The sequence below is a fragment of the Mustela lutreola genome, chromosome 7 (assembly GCF_030435805.1).
Source record: "Mustela lutreola isolate mMusLut2 chromosome 7, mMusLut2.pri, whole genome shotgun sequence".
Classification (NCBI taxonomy): Eukaryota; Metazoa; Chordata; class Mammalia; order Carnivora; family Mustelidae; genus Mustela; species Mustela lutreola.
The window spans coordinates 69,723,097-69,746,127 of record NC_081296.1 but is presented as its reverse complement, the minus strand read 5'-3'; the positions used below and the strand labels follow the sequence as shown (position 1 = coordinate 69,746,127).

Genomic DNA, 23,031 nt, shown 5'->3' with positions numbered 1-23,031 from the left:
AGCTTTCCTTTTCCTAAATGTTATGTCCTTGGACCAAACCTTGGTCTTTATTCCTCTTCTCTGTTTATACCTGGCTGCCCAGTTTCTTTTTCTGGGTCCCCTTTCTTCCTTGACTCCTCCGAATCCTACTTGCTTTTTAACTCCTTTGGATCTTCTTTGTTTTCTTACATTTTTCTGCAGAATGCCACCCCCCTACAAGATTACACCCTTATCTGCATCCTGGCTCTTAACTGAGGCTGTCTCCTTAGGCTCCACCAAGGGCCCCCTGGGATCCCCTATAACTGGTACCTTTCACAGAAGCACACCTTTTTCCAAAGCCAGAGGATCAGGTATTCAGAGGCTCAGGTGACAAACCTGTCAGGTTACAGATATTGTTTCCTGAAAGACCACACTATAGTGTCAGTGGCAACTCTGGCTGCCTGTGGTGCTCTGCCCTTACCTGGCTATCCCACGCAAAGTGAGAATAACCAGAACTCACCTCTTACCGGTGCTCACCTGGAAACATGGCTCTGAGCCTCTGGCCTCTGCTGTTGCCGCTATCCTGTGCAGGTGAGAGGAACAGCGAGCAGGGCTGGGGATGAGAGGGATGGTTGCTAAAAAGAGACTTAAGAATGCAGAGATTAACTGGTTTCTATAAAAGACAAAGGAAGGCGTACCTGGGAGGCTCAGTCAGTTAAGCATCTGCCTTCTGCTCAGGTCATGATCCCAGGGTCCTGGGATGGAGTCTGCATTGGCATTGGCAATTGCTAACTAAGCAAGGAAGCCTGCTTCCCCTTCTCCCTCTGCCACTCCCCCTGCTTGTGCTATCCTGTTTTTTCTCTGTCAAATAAATACTAAAATCTTAAAAAAAAAAAAAAAAAAAAAAAAGATAAAGGAAGATGGGCAGAGACTGGAGCTAGGGAGAAAGCGAAGGTTAAGAAAGCAGGTCACGGGGAACCGGGGTGGTTCAGTTGGTTAAGCAGCTGCCTTTGGCTCAGGTCATGATCTCAGGGTCCTGGGATTGAGCCCAGGCTCCCTGCTCAGTGGAGAGCCTGCTTCTCCCTCTTCCTCTGCCTGCCACTCTGCCTACTTGTATTCTCTATCTCTGTGTCAAATAAATAAAACCTTTAAAAAAAAAAGAAGAAGAAGAAGAAGAAAAGGAAGCAGGTCAAGACTTCCTGTAGGCTAATTCAGTAAAGGGACTCAGCTCACCAAACCCTGAGCTTCATCTTCAGATCTAAGCTAGGGCTGGCTTCCAGGGCAAGGCTGAATTGGGTTCTAGGCTCTTCCCCTTGAGTGAGCTCCTGTTTCTCTCTTTACAGTGACTCTGGTCCCTACTGGGATTCAGTCCCTGGACCCTGGGCTCTCCCTCCTGAAGTCATTGCTCTCCACCATGGACCAGGCTCCCCCCGGGTCCCTCAGCCGCTCACAGTTCTCTGCACTCCTAGCCAACATTTCTTCTTCCTTTGAGCCTGGGAGAATGGGGGAGGGACCTGTGGGGGAGCCCCCACCTCTCCAGCCCCCTGCCCTCCGGCTCCACGATTTCCTAGTGACACTGAGAGGCAGCCCAGACTGGGAGCCAATGCTAGGGCTGCTAGGGGATGTGCTGGCACTGCTGGGACAGGAGCAGACCCCCCGGGACTTCCTGGGGCACCAGGCAGGTGTGCTGGGTGGACTCGCAGAGGCGCTGCTAGGAGCCTTAGTTCCTGTGGGACCCCCTACCCCTACCCGCCCCCCATGCACCCGTGATGGGCCCTCTGACTGTGTCCTCGTGGCTGACTGGTTGCCTTCTCTGCTGCTGCTGTTAGAAGGTACACGCTGGCAGACCCTGGTGCAGGTGCAGCCCAGCGTAGACCCCACCAATGCCACAGGCCTTGATGGGAGGGAGCAAGCCCCCCACTTTTTGCAGGGTCTGTTGGGTTTGCTCACCCCAGTGGGGGAACTAGGCTCTGAGGAGGCTCTTTGGGGAGGCCTGCTGCGCACAGTGGGGGCCCCCCTCTATGCTGCCTTCCAGGAGGGGCTGCTCCGTGTCACCGACTCCCTACAGGATGAGGTTTTTTCTATCCTGGGGCAACCAGAGCCTGATGCCAATGGGCAGTGCCAGGGAGGTGAGTGCTGCCAGGTCTGCTGGGCTGTGGCAGGGCAAAGAAGGGGTGAGACTGGGAGAGTCCTCTTCCTTATTGTTTCCCTCCTAGGCAACCTTCAGCAGCTGCTTTTATGGTAAGTAACTCTCTTCCCAGGAAAGGAGTTCTGACTGGGCCTGGGAAGTCATCAGTCTCTAGGGTGGAGGAGAGAACTGACAGGAGGGGTGTTGTTTAGTGGCTTTAGAGCGTGACTGACTAGGTTGGTGTCCCAACTCTACCTTTACCTAGCCATATGACCTTGGGGAGATTACATTCTCATTCTATGCCTCAGTTTCCCTACTTATAAAATATAGATAGTATTAGCCCCCATAGAGTGAGATTGAATGGGTTAATACTGTACATATAAGCCACTTAGAACTGTGCCTCGCACACGTTTCATAAATTTTACCCGGTAGAGATGGGATATGGGAAGAAAGGACAAGACTGGATTCCTCCATCGCTTACTATTTCAGCACAACAATGCCAGAGCATGGTCAGATTTCCTCAATTGCTCGGCAGACTTCCTGAAATGAGGCCAACCAAGGGTTGGCCCTAAGCTACCTAAAAGCATATGAAGAAAGGAGAAAGAAAGGAACCAGGTGGACAGAAGGGACTCCAACTGAGGCTCCTCCTAGATGATTTCGTGCCTTGGCAGGACAGATCTCTCTCCCATTTCCACCTAAACCAGTAACATCTATGGTCCCTGGGACCTTTTGGAAAAGCCTATGCTTGCTGCCCCCCTTGCAGGGCTCTGGGCCAGGGTCAGAATGTTCAACTGGAGGAAATGTAAACTGACCAGATGCTGCCTGCTCCTCCCTCTACACTCAGGGGCATCCGGCACAACCTTTCCTGGGATGTCCAGGCGCTGGGGTTTCTGTCTGGATCACCACCCCCACCCCCTGCCCTCCTCCACTGCCTGAGCACGGGTGTGCCTCTGCCCAGGGCTTCCCAGCCCTCAGCCCACATCAGCCCTCGCCAACGGCGAGCCATCTCTGTGGAGGCCCTCTGCGAGAACCACTCGGGCCCAGCACCACCCTACAGCATTTCCAACTTCTCCATCCACTTGCTCTGCCAGCACGCCAAGCCGGCCACCCCACGGCCCCCTCCCAGCCCCGCTGCCATCTGCCAGACAGCTGTGTGGTATGCAGTCTCGTGGGCACCAGGTGCCCAAGCTTGGCTCCAGGCTTGCCATGACCAGCTTCCCGATCAGTTCCTGGAGGCAATATGTAGCAACCTCTCCTTTTCAGCCCTGTCTGGCCCCAACCGCCGCCTGGTGAAGCAGCTATGTGCTGGCCTGCTCCCACCCCCCACCAGCTGTCCTGAAGGCCTGCCCCCTGTACCCCTCACCCCAGAGATCTTCTGGGGCTGCTTCTTGGAGAACGAGACTCTGTGGGCTGAGCGGCTGTGTGGAGAGGCAGGTCTGCAGGCTGTCCCCCCCAGCAATCAGGCCTGGGTTCAGCATGTGTGCCAGGGCCCCACCCCAGATGTCACTGCCTTCCCACCCTGCCACGTTGGACCTTGTGGGGAGCGCTGCCCAGATGGGGGAAGCTTCCTGATGATGGTCTGTGTCAACGACACCATGTATGAAGCCCTGGCACCCTTCTGGCCTTGGCTCGCAGGCCAGTGCAGGATAAGTCGTGGGGGTAATGACACTTGCTTCCTAGAGGGGCTCCTGGGCCCTCTTCTACCCTCCCTGCCGCCACTGGGACCATCCCCATTGTGCCTGGCCCCAGCTCCCTTCCTGCTTGGCATGCTATCCCAGTTGCCACGCTGTCAGTCCTCTGTACCAGCCCTTGCCCATTCCACACGCCTACACTATCTCCTGCGCCTGCTGACCTTTCTCCTGGGTCCAGGGGCTGGGGGCACTGAGGCCCAGGGAATGCTGGGGCAGGCCCTGATGCTCTCCAGTCTCCCAGACAACTGTTCCTTCTGGGATGCCTTCCGCCCAGAGGGCCGGCGCAGCGTGCTGTGGACGGTCGGGAAGTACCTGGAAGAGGAGGAACTGCCAACCCCGCTGGGCTTCGAACCCACTGAAAGCGCCAGCTCTGTTACAAACAAGATGGAGCTGCTGGCTTGCTTCAGTGTGAGTGATCTGCCAAGGTGAAAGCCCTGGGAACAGAGGGAAGGACCTCCAAATGATTTCTCTAATGCTGAGAGGATAATAGTATAGTATACTCTAGTGGTTTAAGCACATAGCTCTGGAGTCAGACAGGCTTGGGTTCACATCTTAGTTCTATGATCGACCTTGGACAAGTTACTTAACCTCTCTGGGCAATACTTTTTTTTTTTTTTTAAATCTATAAATGAGGGTGAATACTCATGCCAATTTTTTGGTAGGGTGGCTGTAAGGATTACATAAGATAAGACATGTTGTGGGTTATGTATATAGCAAGATACAGAAACATGCGATGAATGTTATTTCATTATTCTGACTCTTTGACTCTCGCCCTTTCTGCTCCAGAAGGGAAAGGGATCAAGTTGGAGGGCCCTAATTCTGTCCCTAGAGAGTGAGACTCGGAGGCTGGCAAAATAGAGGAAGATTAGGCAGAAATGAGAAAAATTCAGGGCAACTACAAATTGGAAGACTTGGGTTCTGGGGTCAACTATGTTACAAATTAGGGTGGTGTTAGGCAAATAATTTAATTTAGGTTTTCTGGGCTTCTGTTTCTTCTCTGTAGAGTGAGGGGACTAGAATACATAAATACCATAAGTCATTCATTGGTTCCCTGTTTTATGAAAGGCACTTTGCTAGGTTCTGCAGGGTATGTAAAAATTCCTTACTCCACGCTGGGGTCCACCTTTCTCAAGCCCTGCATCCAGTGAAATGATTTTAGACAGATTCATAGCAATTTGGTTCCGATCTCCAAGTATTTATTTATTTATTGAGCCAGCAATGAGCCTGGCATGGAAAGGGATACAGGAGAAGTTAGAGACATTGTCCCTGGCCTAAAAGAATTTAATATCTGAGGAGACACACATCCTAGCTTCAGACAAAGAACAAGCATCCTAGGAAGAGGAGTTAGAGTGACTGGGGAAGCTTCAGGAGGGACAGAGGAAATATCTCTTGGCATCCTATCTGTCTCCCCACCAGCCTGTTCTATGGGATCTGCTCCAGAGGGAGAAGAGTGTTTGGGCCTTGCAGATTCTAGTGCAGGTAACTGTTGGAGAGGCACATGGGTGGGCTGGGTCATAACCCCATGAGGCTGTGTCTACCATAACCTCCCACTCCTAGGCATACCTGCACATGCCGCCGGAAAATCTCCAGCAGCTGGTGCTTTCAGCAGAGAGGGAGGCTGCTCAGGGCTTCCTGACACTCATGCACCGTTCCTGGGCCCAGCTGCAGGTGGGTATTGAGAGAGGGGGAACCAGGGTGGAGGGAGAAATCTAGGAATCAAGGGCACTTAGGACCCGGTGTGCAGCGGGCTTGCCCAGTGGAAGGAGGATCTTGAGAGGAGATCGCAAGGATACTGAGCATTTCCAGAGCCAGCATCCATTCCTGTGCCCCCCACAGGTACCACCATCGGAGGAGCAGGCCCTGGGTCGCCTGACAGCCTTGCTACTCCAGCGGTACCCACGACTCACCTCCCAACTCTTCATTGACCTGTCACCACTCATTCCCTTCTTGGCTGTCTCTGACCTGATGCGCTTCCCACCATCCTTGTTGGCCAACGACAGTGTGTGAGGACCCCGCACCACCCCTCCTGATCCTGCTGGGGTCAAGCTGACCCCACCGGCCTAGGGCAACCCCTTTCTGAGATCCTCTCTGTTAAAATTAGGGAGAGTCTCCTTCTTGCCTATGATTGTAGGGCTGCAGAGAACTAGGGGACAACTGTTTGGAACAGGGCCAAGGGTTGAGAGCCATTTCTCTCCCCAGCCTGGCTGCCATCCGGGATTATAGCCCAGGAATGAAGCCTGAACAGAAGGAGGCTCTTGCAAAACGCCTGCTGGCCCCTGAGCTTTTCGGGGAAGTGCCTGCCTGGTCCCAAGAACTTCTGTGGGCCGTGCTGCCCCTGCTCCCCCACCTCCCTCTGGAAAACTTTCTGCAGCTCAGCCCTCACCAGGTAGGACATGACCCTCTTAACTTGACCAGCCCATCTTGTGCTAGGTGGGACAGGAGTCCTGGTCGGCTCCTCCCCACAAGAGTCCCACATGACCCCAATACAAGCTGCACCTCCTCATCTCAGATCCAGGCCCTGGAGGATAGCTGGCCAGCAGCAGGTCTTGGGCCAGGGCACGCTCGACATGTGCTACGCAGCCTGGTGAACCAAAGCGTCCAGGATGGAGAGGAGCAGGTGCGCAGGTGAGTGGTTGTAGGGTCGGTGATCAAGGTCACATTGGGAGAGCGGCAAGGATGGCTGCTGGATAGGTTGGGGTCCTAGGAAGGCAGGGGCAAGAAAGTAGGCAAGGGACACAGGCAGTATTGGATTCCGGGACAGAGTCCTATCTATGGCACCCGTATTTCCTAGTTTAGTGGTCAGAATGCCCACTCGCTGTACCCACGTGGTCCCCACCTTAGTGCCAGCTTCCGTGACCACATGAAGGCCAGCTTCGTGCCCTTCTCAGGCTGGGGTCCCTCGCCTGTTTCCTGAGCCCTGAGGAGCTGCAGAGCCTGGTACCCTTGAGTGATCCAATGGGGCCGGTGGAACGGGGGCTGCTGGAATGTGCGGCCAACGGGACTCTCAGCCCACAAGGACGGGTGAGCCCCTTGGCACAGGCCTACAAGACCCCAGGCTCTTCTTGAGTCAGTGTGGAGGGCTCGCCCAGTCATCTCAACCACACGTGAGCACAATAGTGCCAGCCCTCCTGGACCTCTGCCACCTCTGTTCCTTTATCCATGGTCATTCTTATCTGTTTACCACCTCTTCCAGAACTATGCCATTTGGTTTATGAGACCCCACACATACCCTCTGAGATCTTCAACCCAATCTGTTCCTATCCCAGCCCTGGTTCTAAGTCCCAGACCAGGCCCTAGGAAATCCAAATCCGGGATCAGACAGGAAGTTTAAAGTTCACTTATCTTTTCTCTCCAGTCCCAAAACTTCTTTGGTTACAGGTGGCATATGAGCTTCTGGGAGTGTTGCGCTCTTCCGGAGGGGCTGTGCTGAGCCCCGGGGAGCTGCGAGTCTGGGCCCCTCTCTTCCCTCAGCTGGGCCTCCGCTTCCTGCAGGAGCTGTCAGAGCCCCAGCTAAGAGCCATGCTTCCTGCCCTGCAGGGAACCAGTGTCACACCCGCCCAGGTGGGCCTGTCTTGCTCTCTGGTGTCTACCCTCCAGCCCTGGGAACACCAGTCAAGAGAATTACGGTCAGGGATACCATTAGTTCCTCTAGAGCCTCCTCCTTTTTCTCTGTCCCAAGGAGGGACCCCTCATACCCCCTTCTTCAGATCAAGAAGATCCATGGCCAGGCTAGTCAGTGGGGGTGGTAGAGAGGGAGCTACAAGTTTTAGAGAGTAGGCCCTCGGGACTTGTTTCAAACCTGGCTGCCAGGACCTGAAAAGCTGCTGTTTCCTGTCTACTCCCACCTTAGGCTGTTTTACTGCTCGGTCGGCTCCTCCCCAGACATGATGTGAGTAGCAGCCCCTTCTCAACATCCTCCAGAGGTCCTTGTCCCCCTTTCCCTGCCTCCTGCATCTGCCCCTTTCTTCCCTCCATGCTTCCTCACCTGCCACTTACTGTACTGGGTTTGCTGCTCTTCTTCAGGACTCTTGTCTCTCTTGCTCCCCAGCTGTCCCTGGAGGAACTCTGCTCCTTGCACCCTCTGCTGCCAGGTCTCAGCTCCCAGACACTCCAGGCCATCCCTAGGCGAGTTCTGATTGGGGCCTGCTCCTGCCTAGCCCCCGAACTATCACGCCTCTCAGCCTGCCAGACCGCAGCATTGTTGCAGACATTTCGGGTATGAGAGTGGCAGGGAGGATGAGGCCCTTAAGGATGTGGGCTCTGGGGAAGGAGCAGGGAATCTTCCCTTTGGCCAGGGAAGGTCTCCCACACTTCCCCACTTTCTTACACACACACACACACACACACACACACACACTGCCAATTCTCACGCAGGGGAAAGATGGAGTTAAAAACATAGGTACGACAGGTGCCGGTGCAGCTCTGTGTATCCCTGGTCAGGTACGTGTGGCATCTCCCAACTAAACTCTTCTCCCCATCCAAGGGCGGTTTCATACGGCTGGTGCTGCTTCACACACTCCCCCCAAGAGTCCAGGCTGGCTCTGTGCCCCCCCCAAGACATTAGTTGCCCTCCCCAGTTCCAGAGAACAGGAAAGCATGATCCACACTGGCCTAGAATGTCAAGGCCAACCACCCTGCTTTCAGATAAAGAGACCAAAGCTCAGAGAGGACTTTAGTCCACCAGGTGCCCAAATAGCAGCAAGACTTGCCCGCAGCCGCCTTGAGGGCCCTCAGGCGTGCACCGCTCTAGTGGCACAGATCATCCAGTCTTATCCTAGCTGTGGTCCTTTCCTGCCCCCATGGCTCCCTTTATCTACTGCTGCACTGCGACACTCACATGGCCACTGGCAGCCTATCCCCACCACCTGGCCAGACTGCCTGCTTCCCCTACTCCCGCTGAAGCTGCTGCAGCTGGACACCACGGCTCTTCTGGCTAACCGGAGGCGCTACCGCCAGCTGCCCTGGTCTGAGCAGCAGGTAATTCTCTCCACTTAGCCTAGGACTACCCACTGTGTCCCACCTCTTTTACCCAGCAGCCCTACATTGGGCACTTTAGCCTGAGCATCCTTTATATTTTATAATATGACTTGCTTGGCTCATTTCTTCTCCCTCCTCCCTAATCCTCCATTTCTCTGTCTCTGTCTCTGTCTCTCTGTCGGAGAGGAATGTGCATTTGGGAGAGCAGGAGGCTAATGGAGTTAAAAACATAGGTGGGGAGGCAAGACTGGGTCCAAAGCATCTTAAGTTCTTAGGCAACTATCTCTGCTGGGGTGCTGCTCCTCTTTTTTCTCTTGTAGGCACAGTTTCTCTGGAAGAAGATGCAGGTGCCCACCAACCTGACACTCAGGAATCTGCAGTGAGTAACCTGTGTTGCGCAGTGAGTTTAATTCAACTAACAATTTTTGAGCACTTACCATGTGCCAGATACCATGTGATGTGTTGGGAGATGTAGGGATGAATAACACATGGTGCCAGCCTGTGGTCCCCCTCTTGGCTCTTTCTCCCTTTACCCTCCTGCCCTCCCACAGGACCACAACTACCCTGATGAGTCTATCTGAATCTACCCAGATTCAGAAAACCTGGGTTCATGTCCCAGCCCTGACATGTATTTGCGATCTTGGGCAAGTCATTTAACCTCTCTAAGCTTCAGTTTTTTCCTTCTATAGAATGAGAATTAAAATGGTACCTACCTCATAGGATGTGGTTATAAAGATTAAATGAGATAAGGCATGTAAGGGACTTAATAGAGTGGCTGGCCCTATGCAAGCTCCCAATAGACATTTGCTGTTGTTAGTTTGATCCGGTTAGTTAATCAGAACCACTGGCCAAGGAGAATAAACAGGAATAAGTAAGTAGAAGAATCATGGTCTTCAGAATCTAAAGATCTAGCTCTAGGCTCAGTTTAGCATGTTTGTAGGAGAATAATGTGGGGAACTTCGCTTGACCTCTGTGAATGTTTATTTTCCTCTCTGATAAACAGTGATGATGTGGGGAGCCAATGAGAACATCCGTGGAAAATCATATCTCAAACTATAAGTTACTGTAAATGAGCATCTGTACTTGTGTTGATACAATGAGCAGACAGACCATGGCATGTGATGAATGAGCATCTGTCCATTCACACACCTACAGGGCTCTGGGCACCCTGGCGGGGGGCATGTCGTGTGAGTTTCTGCAGCAGATCAACTCGATGGCAGACTTCCTTGAAGTTGTGCACATGATCTATCAGCTGCCCACTGGGGTTCGAGGGAGCCTGGTGAGAGGGGGTGCTTAGGCATTAGTTGGAGCAGGGAGGCAAGGACCCTGGATACAGAATCCGGTTCCCAAACTTAAGTCTGTCCTGACATGTTTCCCTACCCTGTCCTACAGAGGGCTTGTATCTGGGCAGAGCTACAGCGGAGGATGACCATGCCAGAGCCAGAGTTGGCAACCCTGGGGCCAGAACTGAGTGGGCTAGATGCAAAGCTACTCCTGGATTTACCGTAAGTGCTCTGACTAGAGAAACTGGCTCCTTAGAAGTCTCAACTTGGGGTAGAAGATCTGCCCTTAGGAAGTGCCCTTAGGTGGTGTTTTTTTGTTTGTTTGTTTGTTTGTTTGTTTTTCTTTTTTTTCCTGATTGTTCCCTGATACAAGTTATAGCCCAAAGTGGAGGATTCTATTCAAAGTTGCTCTATGTCTTGACTGGTTCCCAGAACATGGTCCCAACATGGGACAGCTGAGGGTGGGTAACACGATGATGTGGCCTTCCAAGCAGTCATAATATAATAGGCTACATTAATAGAGATAGACTATCTAAGCTGAGGGGGGCAATGGTCCAATTCTGCCCTAGAGGATTATAGTCTGTTTAAGCAACCATGTTGTCAGTGTGTCAGTGGAGTACAGAAAGAAAACATGTATGAAACATGCATGATAAATGCCTTCAAATACCCCAAAGGCTATCAAATAGAAAATAGATGGGCATGTTTCTGAAGGGCCATATTGGGCATTGCAAGGACAAAGGAATAAAAATCAGAGTCTTGCAAAATATAAGGAAAATTGATGTAGTGAATTCCCAACATCACAATTCAAGAGGTGTTCAAGCCTAGGCTAGATGGTCCCATAGCAGGAATGTTGTACAGCACATTCAAGTATGGGTAAGGGTCGTGGGGAGAGAAAACTCATGAACCTGAGTCCTCCTAACACAGACTCTGGGAGTTTATGAGTATCTCTCATAGGCCTCTTTTTCCATTTTACCCCCATCTCTACCCCACTGCCATCTAAACTGTAAGTCAGGGTAGAAAAAGGCTGGTGTTAGCCTTCCTAGGGATGAGGTGGTGGTCAAAGTGGTTGACTCCATCCTTACATTTTTATAGGTCTTTCCACAGATTTTGGCCCTTGTGCTACACAGCCTAGTTCCAGATTTGGCAGCCCTAGAGTATACAATATCACTCCCAATTTGGGGGCAAGAGGGCTTAAAAATAAAGCCATTCAAATCTTTTTTTTTTTTTATTTTTTTAAATATTTTATTTATTTATTTGTCAGAGAGAGAGAGAGTGAGAGCGAGCACAGACAGACAGAGTGGAAGGCAGAGGCAGAGGGAGAAGCAGGCTCCCTGCGGAGCAAGGAGCCCGATGTGGGACTCGATCCCAGGACGCTGGGATCATGACCTGAGCTGAAGGCAGCTGCTTAACCAACTGAGCCACCCAGGCGTCCCTCAAATCTTTTTAATTTAGATAATTTTAGAATTCCAAGGACCTAGATAAGGTGAAAGATCCTAGACCATGAGCTGGAAGACCTGAGTCCCTCATCTGTGAAAGAGTAAGAAAAATACCTTTCTTACCTCAAAATCTTGTCATAAGGATCAAATGAGAGAACACCCAAAAGAACTTGGTAAACTGTGTAGCATGATACAAATGAGAGAGGACCTCCTCCCAACAGGTAGAGGAAGGGTGATGCTGTAGAAGAGAGGAACTGGGAGTAAGATCCCACCACCTCTGGGAACCCGTCTCCTAATCTATCAATGGGGTTGATAACTAAAGATAGTTGATATTTGGTGCTTTGGGTTCCATTAGATGGTAGGATCATTGGTCATTTCTTTTCGGGAATACTAGAAGTATGTCATTCCTTTTGTTCCCTCCCTTTAAACACTATGATGGGAATTGCATCTGGGGCAATTTAATATCAGATCCTGTCAGGGACATAAGGTTTATTCTGATGTTACCTCTTTTGTCTGGGCAATGTGGTGTTCTGTGGTCTCTTTTCAACAGGGCTCATTTCTGATGGCCCCTGTTGTCAAATTGTTATAGGGTCCGGTTGATGGAGAGACTGTCCAATGAATCTATTATGTTGGTGGTGGAGCTGGTACGAGGAGCTCCAGAGCAGCTGCTGGCACTGACCCCACTCCACCGTGTAGCCCTGGCAGAGAGGGCCCTACAAAACTTGGTAAGAGTCCAACCTACCAGACTCAGAGTTGCTGCCTGGATCATTTTTACCTCTCAGACAATGCTCTCTGTCTTCTAGGCCCAGCCCCACACTTTTGATGCCAAACAGGTTCTTGTCCACAAGGCCCTAGCCCCTAGATCTACCTCCAGGTTCTATTCCTTGAGAACCTGCTTCCTATTTCCTATCCACATTCACTGGAGTCCCAGAAATCCTTTGGATTCCATCGCTTAGCCTTTCTGCCTCCACCTATCTGGGCTCCTGATTTAAGAAAGTAAACAATGGCAGTGAACATTATAGGGTTTTGAGTTGGGAGCTTGGAGGGAGAGAAGAATCAAAGATTTTGGTGTCTTGATCAAAGAGTCTGGTCGTCTGAGTCAGAGATGCATTGTCCCAAGGCCTGATGCCCCTCTCTAGGCTCCAAAGGAGACAACAGTCTCAAGGGAAGTGCTGGAGACATTGGGCCCCTTGGTTGGATTCCTGGGGATAGAGAGTACACGACGGATCCCCCTACCGATCCTCCTGGCCCATCTCAATCAGCTGCAGGGCTTCTGCCTAGGAGAGCCATTTGCCACAGAGCTGGGATGGCTCCTGTCGCAGGAGCCTGTTCTTGGGTATGAACCTTCGGAAACTTCCAATTCTAACTCATCCTACACCCACCCTCTTAACCACCATCATCAGTGGCAGCTCATTTAATACACTCAAGGGTCCTTGGAGCCCTGAGTCCCCAATCCTAGCATGTCCTCTTTCCCCCTTCCTTTCCATCACAGTTCTCTCAGCATCCCAGCCCCTGATCTTCTTCCTGTCCCCCAGGAAGCCAGAGTTGTGGAGCCAGGGTGAAGTAGAACAAGCTGGACGCCTAGTACTCACTCTGTCTACCGAAGCTATTTCCTTGATCCCCAGGGTGAGGTGAAGGAACAAGGGAGGGAGTAAGGGCAGAGAGGGGACTGGTGAGCTGGTTCTGGGGAGCTAAGGCCAAGGAGGTGTGGGGCAAGGGTTGTAAAGCCTGAATCTGGGGAAATTGCTAAAAAGAGAAAAGACTTTAGAATTAGAGCTGCAGCAGCTGGCCCTGACCTTCCTAGATCTCTGCACTCTCCATATCACTTCTCACACAGGAAGCCTTGGGACCAGAGACCCTGGAGCGGCTCCTAGAGAAGCAGCGGAGCTGGGAGCAGAGCAGAGTTGGACAGCTATGTGGCGGTCCACAGCTTGCGCCCAAGAAAGCCGCCTTGGTAGCTGGGATTGTACGGCCTACTGCAGAAGATCTCCCAGGTGAAACTACCCAAATATTCTTAAGTCTATTAGAGTGTATAGAAAAGAATATTCAGCAATGGAATCAGAATTTTAGGCTTTAGGTATGATGTGCCCTTTGGGAAGATTTACACACTTTCTGTTCTCTGGGCTTGGTTTTCTAATCTATAAACCAAAGTGGTTAGCGGGATGATCTTCAAGGTCTTTTCTAGTTCTAGGGTTCTATAGCCCTAGAAATTTAGAACCCATTGCACTTTGAGCCCAGGATTTCCCTTTTCCTATTGTCTTATCCCTGTTAACAGTGACCCAGCTTGTAGGCTCGGCTCTGTGCTAGAGTATGGAGCTGACTGCTGGGAAGATGCTTAGGATGTAGGCAGGGGACCCTCTGGGACCTGAGACCTGGGTTCTGATCTAGACCTGCCATTAAATCCCTAGGCAACCTCTTTCAGTCTTCCATTTATATAATGTGGAGCTTGTCCTCTCTAATCACTTACTTCTTCTAATGTCCTTTGAGTCCTATAATTCTCACACTATAGTAATCCTTTGGCCCATAGTGTCCACATTGCCCTTTCCAAAGGTTGGAGGGGTCATTCCATCTGTAGATATCTCTCGGGGCGTAGTTTAGTTCCACACTGACTCCCTGTGCCTGCCTTACCTCTTCAGAACCTGTGCCAAATTGTGCAGATGTACGGGGGACATTCCCAGCAGCCTGGTCAGCAACCCAGATTGCGGAGATGGAGCTCTCAGACTTTGAGGACTGCCTGGCATTATTTGCGGGAGACCCAGGTCTTGGGCCTGAAGAACTACGGGCAGCGATGGGCAAGGCAAAACAGGTTAGGGATGGAGAGGCCAACATGAGGAAGCTGGTTGGGTGCAGTGTGGAACACAAGGAAATGGATAGCCGGGTAAGAAGTGGGAGAAACAGAAGATTAAAGAATCCTGAGTAGGGAGTCAGAGGAAAGGAAGCTAGTTCAATGGGTAGAGGGAAGAAAGCAGTGGTTACCAAACTTTACTGTGTATCAAAATTATCCAGGGAGTAGGTTTTTAAAATGCTGATGCAAGGGTCCCATGCTGCTCACTGAAGAATCATCTTAATGCTATAGGGATCTACATTTTAACAGGCATTCCCAGTGAATCTGGTGCACATAAACGTTTAGAAATCATGGACTAAGAGTGTGCTATTCTTCCCTACTGAGACTCTAGCATCTTTCAGTAATGGCCTAGTCAGAGGAACCTTAAACCATCCTCATTTTACAGCTGAGGAAGCTAAAGACCTAGAGAGGCAAGTGACAGCTAAGGTCAGAGGCATGACTAAGACCCAGCATTCTGACTCCTAGAGCAATGCTTTTCCATTCACATTGTTCTCTTTCTCCTAGTTGTGGGGTCCTCCCCGGGGATTCCGTCCTGAGCAGATCCTGCAGCTGGGTCGGCTCTTAATAGGTCTAGGAGAGCGGGAACTACAGGAGCTGACCCTAGCGGACTGGGGAGTGCTGAGCACCCTGGGACAGATAGATGGCTGGAGCTCTGTCCAGGTAACACCTTCCCTTTTTCTACTACCTTCCAAACATCCATTCCACAGGTCCAGGCTTCTAGGTCACCTAACGCCCAAGGAATGTTTTCCTGTCACCCTCCCTGGCCATTCTTTCTATTTTTAAATACCCCATATTTGTGGCACTAGAAACTCTGTGATTTATTCACTTCGAGCCCCTGCACAGGTAAAACTCCCTCCTGCCTATTTTCCCTGGCCTAGTTTTGGATCCTCAACCTTCCCCATGCCTAGTGGGACTTCTGGTCTTAAGAATATAAGTATATAGTCCAGTAGCACTTGTCACTTTCCTAATCACTTCCTCTTCCAAGAATTCCCCATGATTTCTCTCCTTATTCTCTGCCCTCCATCCCCATATCAGCTCCGGGTTGTGGTCTCCAGTTTCTTGCGGCAGAGTGGCCGGCACGTGAGCCACCTGGACTTCCTTCACCTGACTGCCCTGGGTTATACGCTCTGCGGACTTCGGCCAGAGGAGCTACAGCATATCAGCAGTTGGGAATTTAGGTCACCTGTGGAGGGGGGTTGTGGGTGGTGGTGCTGAGGTAAAGGTGGACTCACTGGGGTTGGAAGGCTCATGAAGGAGTGGTCCCAGGGAGGAAGGGACCTCACTTGAAGCAGTCTCTACTCCCATCTCACAACCATGCGCCCTATCACCGTGGCTGAATCTTCCTCCCTTCCACCCCACTCTTCCACAGCCAAGCAGCTCTCTTCCTGGGCAATCTGCATCTCCGGTGTTCTGAGCAGCAGCTGGAAGTTCTGGCCCAGCTCCTTGTGCTGCCTGGTGGTTTTGGTCCCATCAGTAACTGGGGGCCTGAGATCTTCACTGAAATCGGCACCATAGCAGGTAGGGAGGCCGGACCACTGCTGGTTCTGGTTGTCATGGGTTGGTTTCTGTACCATGGCTGGACTGGGTGGAGTACTGCTCTGGAATTCTTCAAGGTGGGAGTCTGAGAAGATATTTAGGTAAGAGGTTGAAGATGTGTTGGGGAAGGTGTATGGTACTTTGGGAGAGGTTGGAGAAGGTCTGTAGGTTTGAAGAGAAGGGGGGAGGGAGGTATACAACAGTGTTTGAATGTCCATCCCACTTGCTTTAACAGCAGGGATCCCAGACCTGGCTCTTTCAGCACTGCTGCAGGAACAGATCCAGGGCCTTACCCCTCTTGCTATTTCTGTCATCCCTGCTCCTAAATTTGCTGTAAGTATTGATGGGCTGGCGTTTGGGGTGACCATGAAGAGCCAGGGCCCAACAGGGGCTACAGTGGATGCACTGATTTCTGTCCCCACCCCCAGGTGGTGTTCAGCCCCACCCAGCTATCTAGTCTCACAAGTGTTCAGGCTGTGGCTGTCACTCCTGAACAAATGGCCTTTCTGAGTCCTGAGCAGCGACGAGCTGTGGCATGGGCCCAGCACGAGGGGAAGGAGAATCCAGAACAGCAGGGTGAGTTCCCAAATGCACAGCCTGACCTCCAACTCCTGACCCAGAATCTGACCCTGGACTTAGTTCTCTCTGGCTCGTAAGACTCACTCAGGGAGATCCCTGGAATAAAGGGATCTAGGCAGATAGCTGCCATCTATTAGTGGTTCCTGGGGAACAGAGGTATAATATTCCTCCCATTCTCTGTCTCATTATAGGTCGAAGCACAGCCCGGGGCCTTCAAGACTGGTCACAACCCTCCTGGGCCATGGCGTTGACCATCTGCTTCCTTGGCAACCTGCTACAAACCTGTCTCTACAGTTAAAGAGAGAGATTATTGGGAAAGAAACTTTAATAAAGTGCAAATGGAAATGCATTCTAATTATCTTCAGGAAGCCGATGAGGAATATGGGTAAAATGCTAATGCCTTCCACCCACCTGAGAATCAGTGTTCCTGGCATGCCATATCTGGAGACTTCTTTCCATCATAAATAACCCCACTGCTTCTTTTCCTTTCCTGGAGGCTAGTCCCTCTTCACCCCACCCATGAGAAATAACACAGACAGCTAGAGCACAGCAAGGAGTCTTTACTAGGACAGAAGGGAGTTGGGGGCATCCAAGGCAAGTAGAATGGGCCACATTAGAACAAGCAGAAGTCTTGGGGATCTTGAGTCATCTTCTGGGGAGGGGGATTTAATGCTTATTGTGGACAAGAGGAGGAGGGATGCGGATATCCTGGCCTCTCTCCAGACGCCGTTCACAATCAATCAAATAGTTCACGCCATCGATGACCAGCTGCACCAGCTCCACCTGAAGGACACTAACCCTTGATCTCTGCTTCCCATAACTTGAGTTTCCTTCTTCAGCACTGATTTGCCTGCTCTAGGAACTCCTTTCCAGTTGCCTCCCCACTCAACCTGAATTTCATTTCAGATTCCTAGGGCCCATTCACCACCGTATTTCTACCCCCACAGACCTATACCTCTCCTCACCCTAATCCCTAAGGATCTCACCTCTGACTTGCCCAGTCGGTCCAAATTAGAGATGTCAAAGATGCTGCCTGTGGCAGCTGTGTCCACTCCTCCAGTACCACGTTTCTGGAGCCTTAAGTTCTCCAGGATCTTTGGGAAGCGGCTATCCTAGAGGGGAAGATATAGGGGTAGGGGGCAGGGTCAATAGGGGCAGAGACTGGTTATGCCTGGAACGAGCTCAGAGCCCTTTCCCCTGACATTTCTAGCCACAATATGTCTGGCACCTTTCCAAAATGCTCACCCCCTCCCAACCACACACAGCCACTGTCCTCACTCATGCTCCACTCTAACCCCACAATTCCTTTACTTTGCTTAGCAGAGGCAGTTTGATGTGCACTCCTGCCCGAAGTCCAGTGCCCAGGTTAGACGGACAGGTCAAGATGTATCCCAAACGCTCATTCCACATGAACTCCCAGCCACGTTCCTGGATCAGCCGCTCCACCTGAGTCCATAAAGGCTCTGTTAGTGAAAAGTCAGGGATATGTGAACCCTCCCTTAGCCAGACCTACAGGAATTCTATAAGTATATCTAGAACCAGAAACTTGGGCTGTGAGAGAATGACACTGTGGGGTGTGTGTGTGTTTGTGTGTAAATGGTTTGTCATTATCATGCATACAAGGTAATTTTGATGTTGCAAGCCCATAATGGTGTGATTACAGCAAAATATCTTACATGTGAAAGAGGAGAAACTTGGGAGAATGATGCATTTGGGATGATCTAGGGAATTGAGTGGGGGTGGTAGACTGAACTGAGAAAGGGATGATTATTCAATGAGCTCAGCATACATGGATTATCTTTGCTTTGCTAATGAGCCTAGAGTTTGGAAGGGTTCTTTCACACATAAAATGAGGGTGTAGGCTTTGCAACAGGAAGAGGCAAGAAAGCCTTCTGTTAGCTGTGGAAAAAGCACATGTGAGAAGGCAGAGAGAAAGGTGCAAACAGTCCAGAAGAGCCGGACTCATAGTTAAGGGTGTGCGTGAGGGGGTTTGGAGGGAAGTAAGAGAAGGGTATTTTGTTTCACTTGAGCATCCTAATCATGGAGATGGCCATTAGAGTTCAAGACACAGGGGATCTGCCAGAGTACTGGACATGAAAACTACCTGAGTAAAGGGGACTCTATTCATAGTTCAAAAACAAAACAAAACAAAACAAAACTATGGTATAGGGGGCATATTTAACAGGCTGGCCAAGGGGAAACCCTTCCATCTAAAAAAATAATAATAGGAGCTAACATGTACTGAACATTTATTATGGGCCAAGCATTTCACATGCATTATCTCACTTAATCACCACAATAACATAAAAATGTAGGAAGCCTTATTATCCCAATTTTACAGATGAGACACCTGAGGCATATCATTTGAAAAGTACTTCCCTACCCACTGACAGAATATGTTATCTGTTATTTGCCAAAAATAATAAAAACTTCCCAGCTAGAATCTAAAAGAAGAGGAGCTGTCTTTACAAGTTCAAAATAGAATTGAATATAGGAAAACATACAATAAGAACTGGGTTTATAGGGATTTCTAATCTAGAATAGAATATGGAGACCTAATCCATAGAAGACTAAGGAATTCAGTAGAGCCACACATTCTGGAACTTATGCCATTCCATCTTCCATTTTCCCCAGTCTTCCTCCTGCTCTCAGCTTAAAATCTAGACATGATACTTTAGTGAAAATGACAGAATCCAGAGCCAAGACCTACCTTGGCTCAGAACTGGGTGGTTACATTGGAATCATGGACACGCCAATCTTTTACTCCCTACCATGATCCAGGCTCAAACTTTTCCTTATTTGAACACTCCACAAATCCCAGGCACTGGGTTACTCCTTTGTTTATATGGCAACTGCTTTATTTACTACCTTGTACTCATGACATTCTTTCTCTCTTTCTATTCTTGTGTGACCATATATCCTGGTTTTCCCTCGAGAGAGTCCTGATATATTGTCCTGGAGTGACTGATGATAATCCCCTTTGCTATCAAAAGTGTCCTGAGTTGGTTGATAAATTATATAGTCTAGTCTTTGGTTTTTCCTTATGTCCTCCCACATAGTTCCCTTATACACTCTTCTCCAACCTCTTTGAGGCCTCGACAGAATCTTTCAAACACTTTCTTCATGTTGCCACCCTTCTCCATAGAGATGACCCTTGTATGATCCTCCTCATTCACCCAGATCAAGAAGCTCTTCTCGTTGTTGTGCCTGAGAACGGAAAAGAAGAAAAGACAGGGATCAAGAGGCAGGTCCAGAACTGGAGGAGATAAGAGGGGAAAAAAGGCACTTAAGGGACATGGGGACAAAAGAGGTAAGGTAAACCTCATACCAGATCCCACGAGCATCTGGCCAGTCTCGAGCCATTCCTGCTGCAGTCAACAATGGGGACACAGGCTTATCAAATAGGAAGTGATCCTGAGGCAAGTAAAAGGACTTGGTTTAAGAATCTTCACAGTAGCCCCTAGGCCCTCTGGTCCACCCTCCCCCTGGTTCTTCTTTCCATCTGCTTCTCAACCCTGCTCCTTCTCAAGGCCCCTCACATCAATAAGCTGCTGCTGTTCAGCCTCAGTCATCTCACTGAGCCGATAGTAACGTCCAGCCAGGTCACCCTTCAGGCCACTCAGTGCATCTACTACAACACGTTCCACCTCTCGTCGCTCTGCCCGAGTGCAGGCTGGAGGAAGACTGAGTCCACGGATACTTCGGCCAGTTCTGACTCTTGAGGACAATACATACCTCTCATCAAAGTAGCCAGAACGTATCTAGGGAATAAGAGGAATTAAAGTCACAGGAGCACAGTGGGAACTGAGGGCCTTGGGGAAGGAGAGACCTTCAACTGTAAGGATTCTGCATGCATTGGTAGGAGTCCAGTCAGCAAGTACTCCAACGGAAGGGGGCATTAGGAACCCTCCCTCAAACCCCCTACTTTGGGGTATGGTCATTCTCATTTTATACAATTCCTCCCCGCCCCCCCACCAAGACAAAAATCTCAACAGTTTAATGACTCCAAGTCAGGAAATGATTAAGGTGAAGGGATTAGAAAACAGAGTGTTTTACATAAGGCAAAGCAAATCAGAAGGGGAAATGTCTGACCTACCTTGCTGGCATCCAGGTCAGTGGTATGTTTCATTGTTCGGGGGTCATATCCATTGTGTCGCTCTTGTATCACAGGATCAAACAGCTCCGCAAATACCTGATGAGGAATTAAGAGGGAGAGGGTGGTTAAAGAGAGGGGATCCCTTTCCAGGCTTTAGCTATGGACTCATTTCACTGGGTCAGAAAACGTGGGTATGGAAGTGGTCCAGCCTTAAGGGAAAGTGAAGGGTCTGTAGGGGGAAGGTGCTGGGATTACTGGGAAGATGAGTTGGGTCACCAGGGAGACTCTGGGGACCCCCTACCTCATAGGTCTCCTCATCTCCAGCTACCATGCCCACAGTCTTGATGAAGGGGTGGCCGGGGTTGTCCACGCCAGTCTGGATACACTGATCTAGCGTCCAACCAGTGGGTGTGGTCTTGTCGCAGAGCCGGGCATAGACTGCTGGGGTCAGGTGACTGGCCATGCAGTTGTTGTGCTTTCGGAGGTCTGGGTACTCAGCGCTAGGGAGGGGGCACCCAGTAACCATGGAGGGAGAGCACAGGGGGCCTAGACCCAGGGCAGTCAGCAGGGAGCTATCCAGTTAGCCATGACTGGCTTTGCTCCTTGGGAGGAGGGGAGATTAGAGGGAGCCTAAACCTTGGTAATCTCTTTACGGACTTTTAGGGTCTATTCTTTCCCAACAGTTCTAGCTTCCTCTTGCTAACCAGCTCAATTCCCCCAGATTTGCTCAGTTCTTTCCTACCATTAACACAACATTAGGGATGGGGGAGGGGAAAGCCCAAGGAGGGGAATTCAGGAAATGGGGGGAAACAGCAGGAAAGCGAAAAGGATAGTTCCTGGTTTCTCAATTAGGGATTTGGGCAGAGTGGGTGCAGCCAGAACTCACAGGGCCTGAGCGGGTCTTGGGGGCGGGGACTGCGGGTTACAGGTCCCCAGGAATGCGTTTAACCTCACGGTTTTGGCCTCAATCCCTAACCCACTGAGGTCTCCAGACTGTACAGCACTCCACTCCAGAGCCTTCGTGATTATAACCCTTCTCTATTGCCCGGGTCCTCATTTCCATCCCCATCTACGTTCCCGTCACCACCTACCCCCCCCCCCCCACCCGACACCCCTGCGCCTCAGACACTGATACCTCGGGGGATACAGCCTTCGTCGTTCACTGGCGGCTCTTACAGGTTCCGGGCGGAGCAGAAACCCAGCGGCTAGAGACCCAGCTCCAGCCAAAGCCAGGAGCCTGAGCCCCGGGCGGGCGGACAGCAGACGAGAGAAGGGACCAGCCATGCCTTGAGGGTCCGGCTACTCAATCCCGGAGCGGGAGCTGGCGGAGGGCAGGAACGGGAGGGAGGATGCAACCCGGAGGATTGAGGACCAGAACTCGATGCGAGGCTGGAGCCGAAATGGGGGCCGGAGTGGAGGCTGGAGCGGGAGATGGAGCGTGTTCCAACCAGACTGCAGGAGAGGCGCAATGAGCGAGCGGCGGGTGGTGGAAGAGAGGGAGGCCCCAGCCGCAGTCTCCAGGGGTGGGGCTCACGCAGGCTCCGCCTTTCCGCCTGCGACCGGGTTAGGTGTGCGGGGGCAGAGGAGGTAAGCTCCGCCAGGTAGATTAGGGGACCGGAGCTCCCCAACTCTAGGCCGGGGATGCGGGCCCACTTGAGAGGAGGTCGCCCAGATTTCAGCACCAAGTACAGGACAGCACCCGAGGGGACCCGAGAAAGCCGAACACCCTTCCCCCAAGCTTCTCCACTTAATCGGGAACCCGATTCGTCGCTCTGGGTGTGAAGGGGTGACATTGCACAACCTCTTCTCTAGTTTTTGGCCTTCCCCAGTAACCTCTTCATATCCTCAGGGGAGGCGGCCGCCAGGAGAAACCGCAGAATAAGTACAGATACCAGAGAAAGACAGGAAGAAAACACACAGAGGCAGACACTGGAAAAGACGCTGGTGGCTCAAGGTCACCTTTTCCTTAGAACCAGGAAGAGGACTAAGGAGCCCTTCTGCCACCCCTGTGCTATTCTTACAAGATTGTGAAAGCATTCCCTAAGAGGAACCAGAGAAACATTAACTCTTGCCCATTTATATTGTGTTTCCTACCCCCACTCAGCCCCCAAGCCTGAAGCCCTGTCCTGCCTCCACTTCTCAAGATCTCCTGCTATTCTCTCCCCCCCCCCACCGCCCCGTCTCCTCCCCAACCTCTACTTCACCTTTGATCTTTTAATTCTTCATGCTTTATTCAGGTTCAGAAGTGTTTGCTGCCCACGGGGCTCCCTCTGAGTATTCTCTGCAAGCTTGCCTACCTGTTCGTTGCACTGGATATGGAGCTTGGGGTTGGGCTGGGAATTCTTAGTTTCCTCTTTCTCTTCTCCCTTCTCTTCCTTCTTTGTAGCTTCAGTTCCTGGGCCGGAGGAGAGTGTAAGGTGAAGTGAAGGGTGTGGTGAGATGACGAGGTGTAGGAATGGAACAGGCAGGCACAGGTCTCCAATCACCACAAGTGTTACTTTC

The 23,031-nt window shown here is 51.0% G+C and overlaps 2 protein-coding genes across 4 annotated transcripts; one reads left to right on the top strand and one right to left on the bottom strand.

The window, feature by feature from the left end:
* The first annotated feature begins 503 nt into the window (after nt 1-503).
* On the top strand, nt 504-16,760 carry STRC (stereocilin). Its single transcript, XM_059181373.1, has 29 exons — nt 504-549; nt 1,281-2,087; nt 2,175-2,199; nt 2,931-4,185; nt 5,194-5,256; nt 5,335-5,445; nt 5,614-5,780; nt 5,977-6,163; nt 6,287-6,402; nt 6,666-6,798; nt 7,156-7,338; nt 7,628-7,666; nt 7,826-7,993; nt 8,152-8,217; nt 8,629-8,754; nt 9,075-9,133; nt 9,910-10,033; nt 10,147-10,259; nt 12,063-12,198; nt 12,613-12,809; nt 13,009-13,099; nt 13,311-13,467; nt 14,110-14,279; nt 14,823-14,978; nt 15,354-15,496; nt 15,688-15,836; nt 16,090-16,187; nt 16,283-16,430; nt 16,625-16,760. Exons 1-29 carry the CDS (start codon nt 504-506, stop codon nt 16,729-16,731), a joined length of 5,340 nt encoding a protein of 1,779 aa, XP_059037356.1. The 3' UTR covers nt 16,732-16,760.
* Nucleotides 16,761-16,973: 213 nt separating this feature from the next.
* Nucleotides 16,974-23,031, bottom strand: CKMT1A (creatine kinase, mitochondrial 1A). 3 transcript variants are annotated; one of them, XM_059181372.1, is made up of 10 exons: nt 22,827-23,031; nt 21,665-21,850; nt 20,831-21,029; nt 20,530-20,625; nt 19,973-20,194; nt 19,762-19,847; nt 19,517-19,640; nt 17,745-17,879; nt 17,420-17,545; nt 16,974-17,216 (listed from the first exon to the last, which is right to left on the bottom strand). In XM_059181372.1, the coding sequence occupies exons 2-10, from the start codon at nt 21,811-21,813 to the stop codon at nt 17,100-17,102; spliced, it is 1,254 nt and encodes a 417-aa protein (XP_059037355.1). In that variant the 5' UTR covers nt 21,814-21,850; nt 22,827-23,031; the 3' UTR covers nt 16,974-17,099. The 3 variants fall into 3 exon arrangements, with proteins under 3 accessions (XP_059037355.1, XP_059037353.1, XP_059037354.1); XM_059181370.1 differs by having other exon boundaries at nt 21,665-21,981; nt 22,827-23,030; XM_059181371.1 differs by having other exon boundaries at nt 21,665-21,948; nt 22,827-23,030.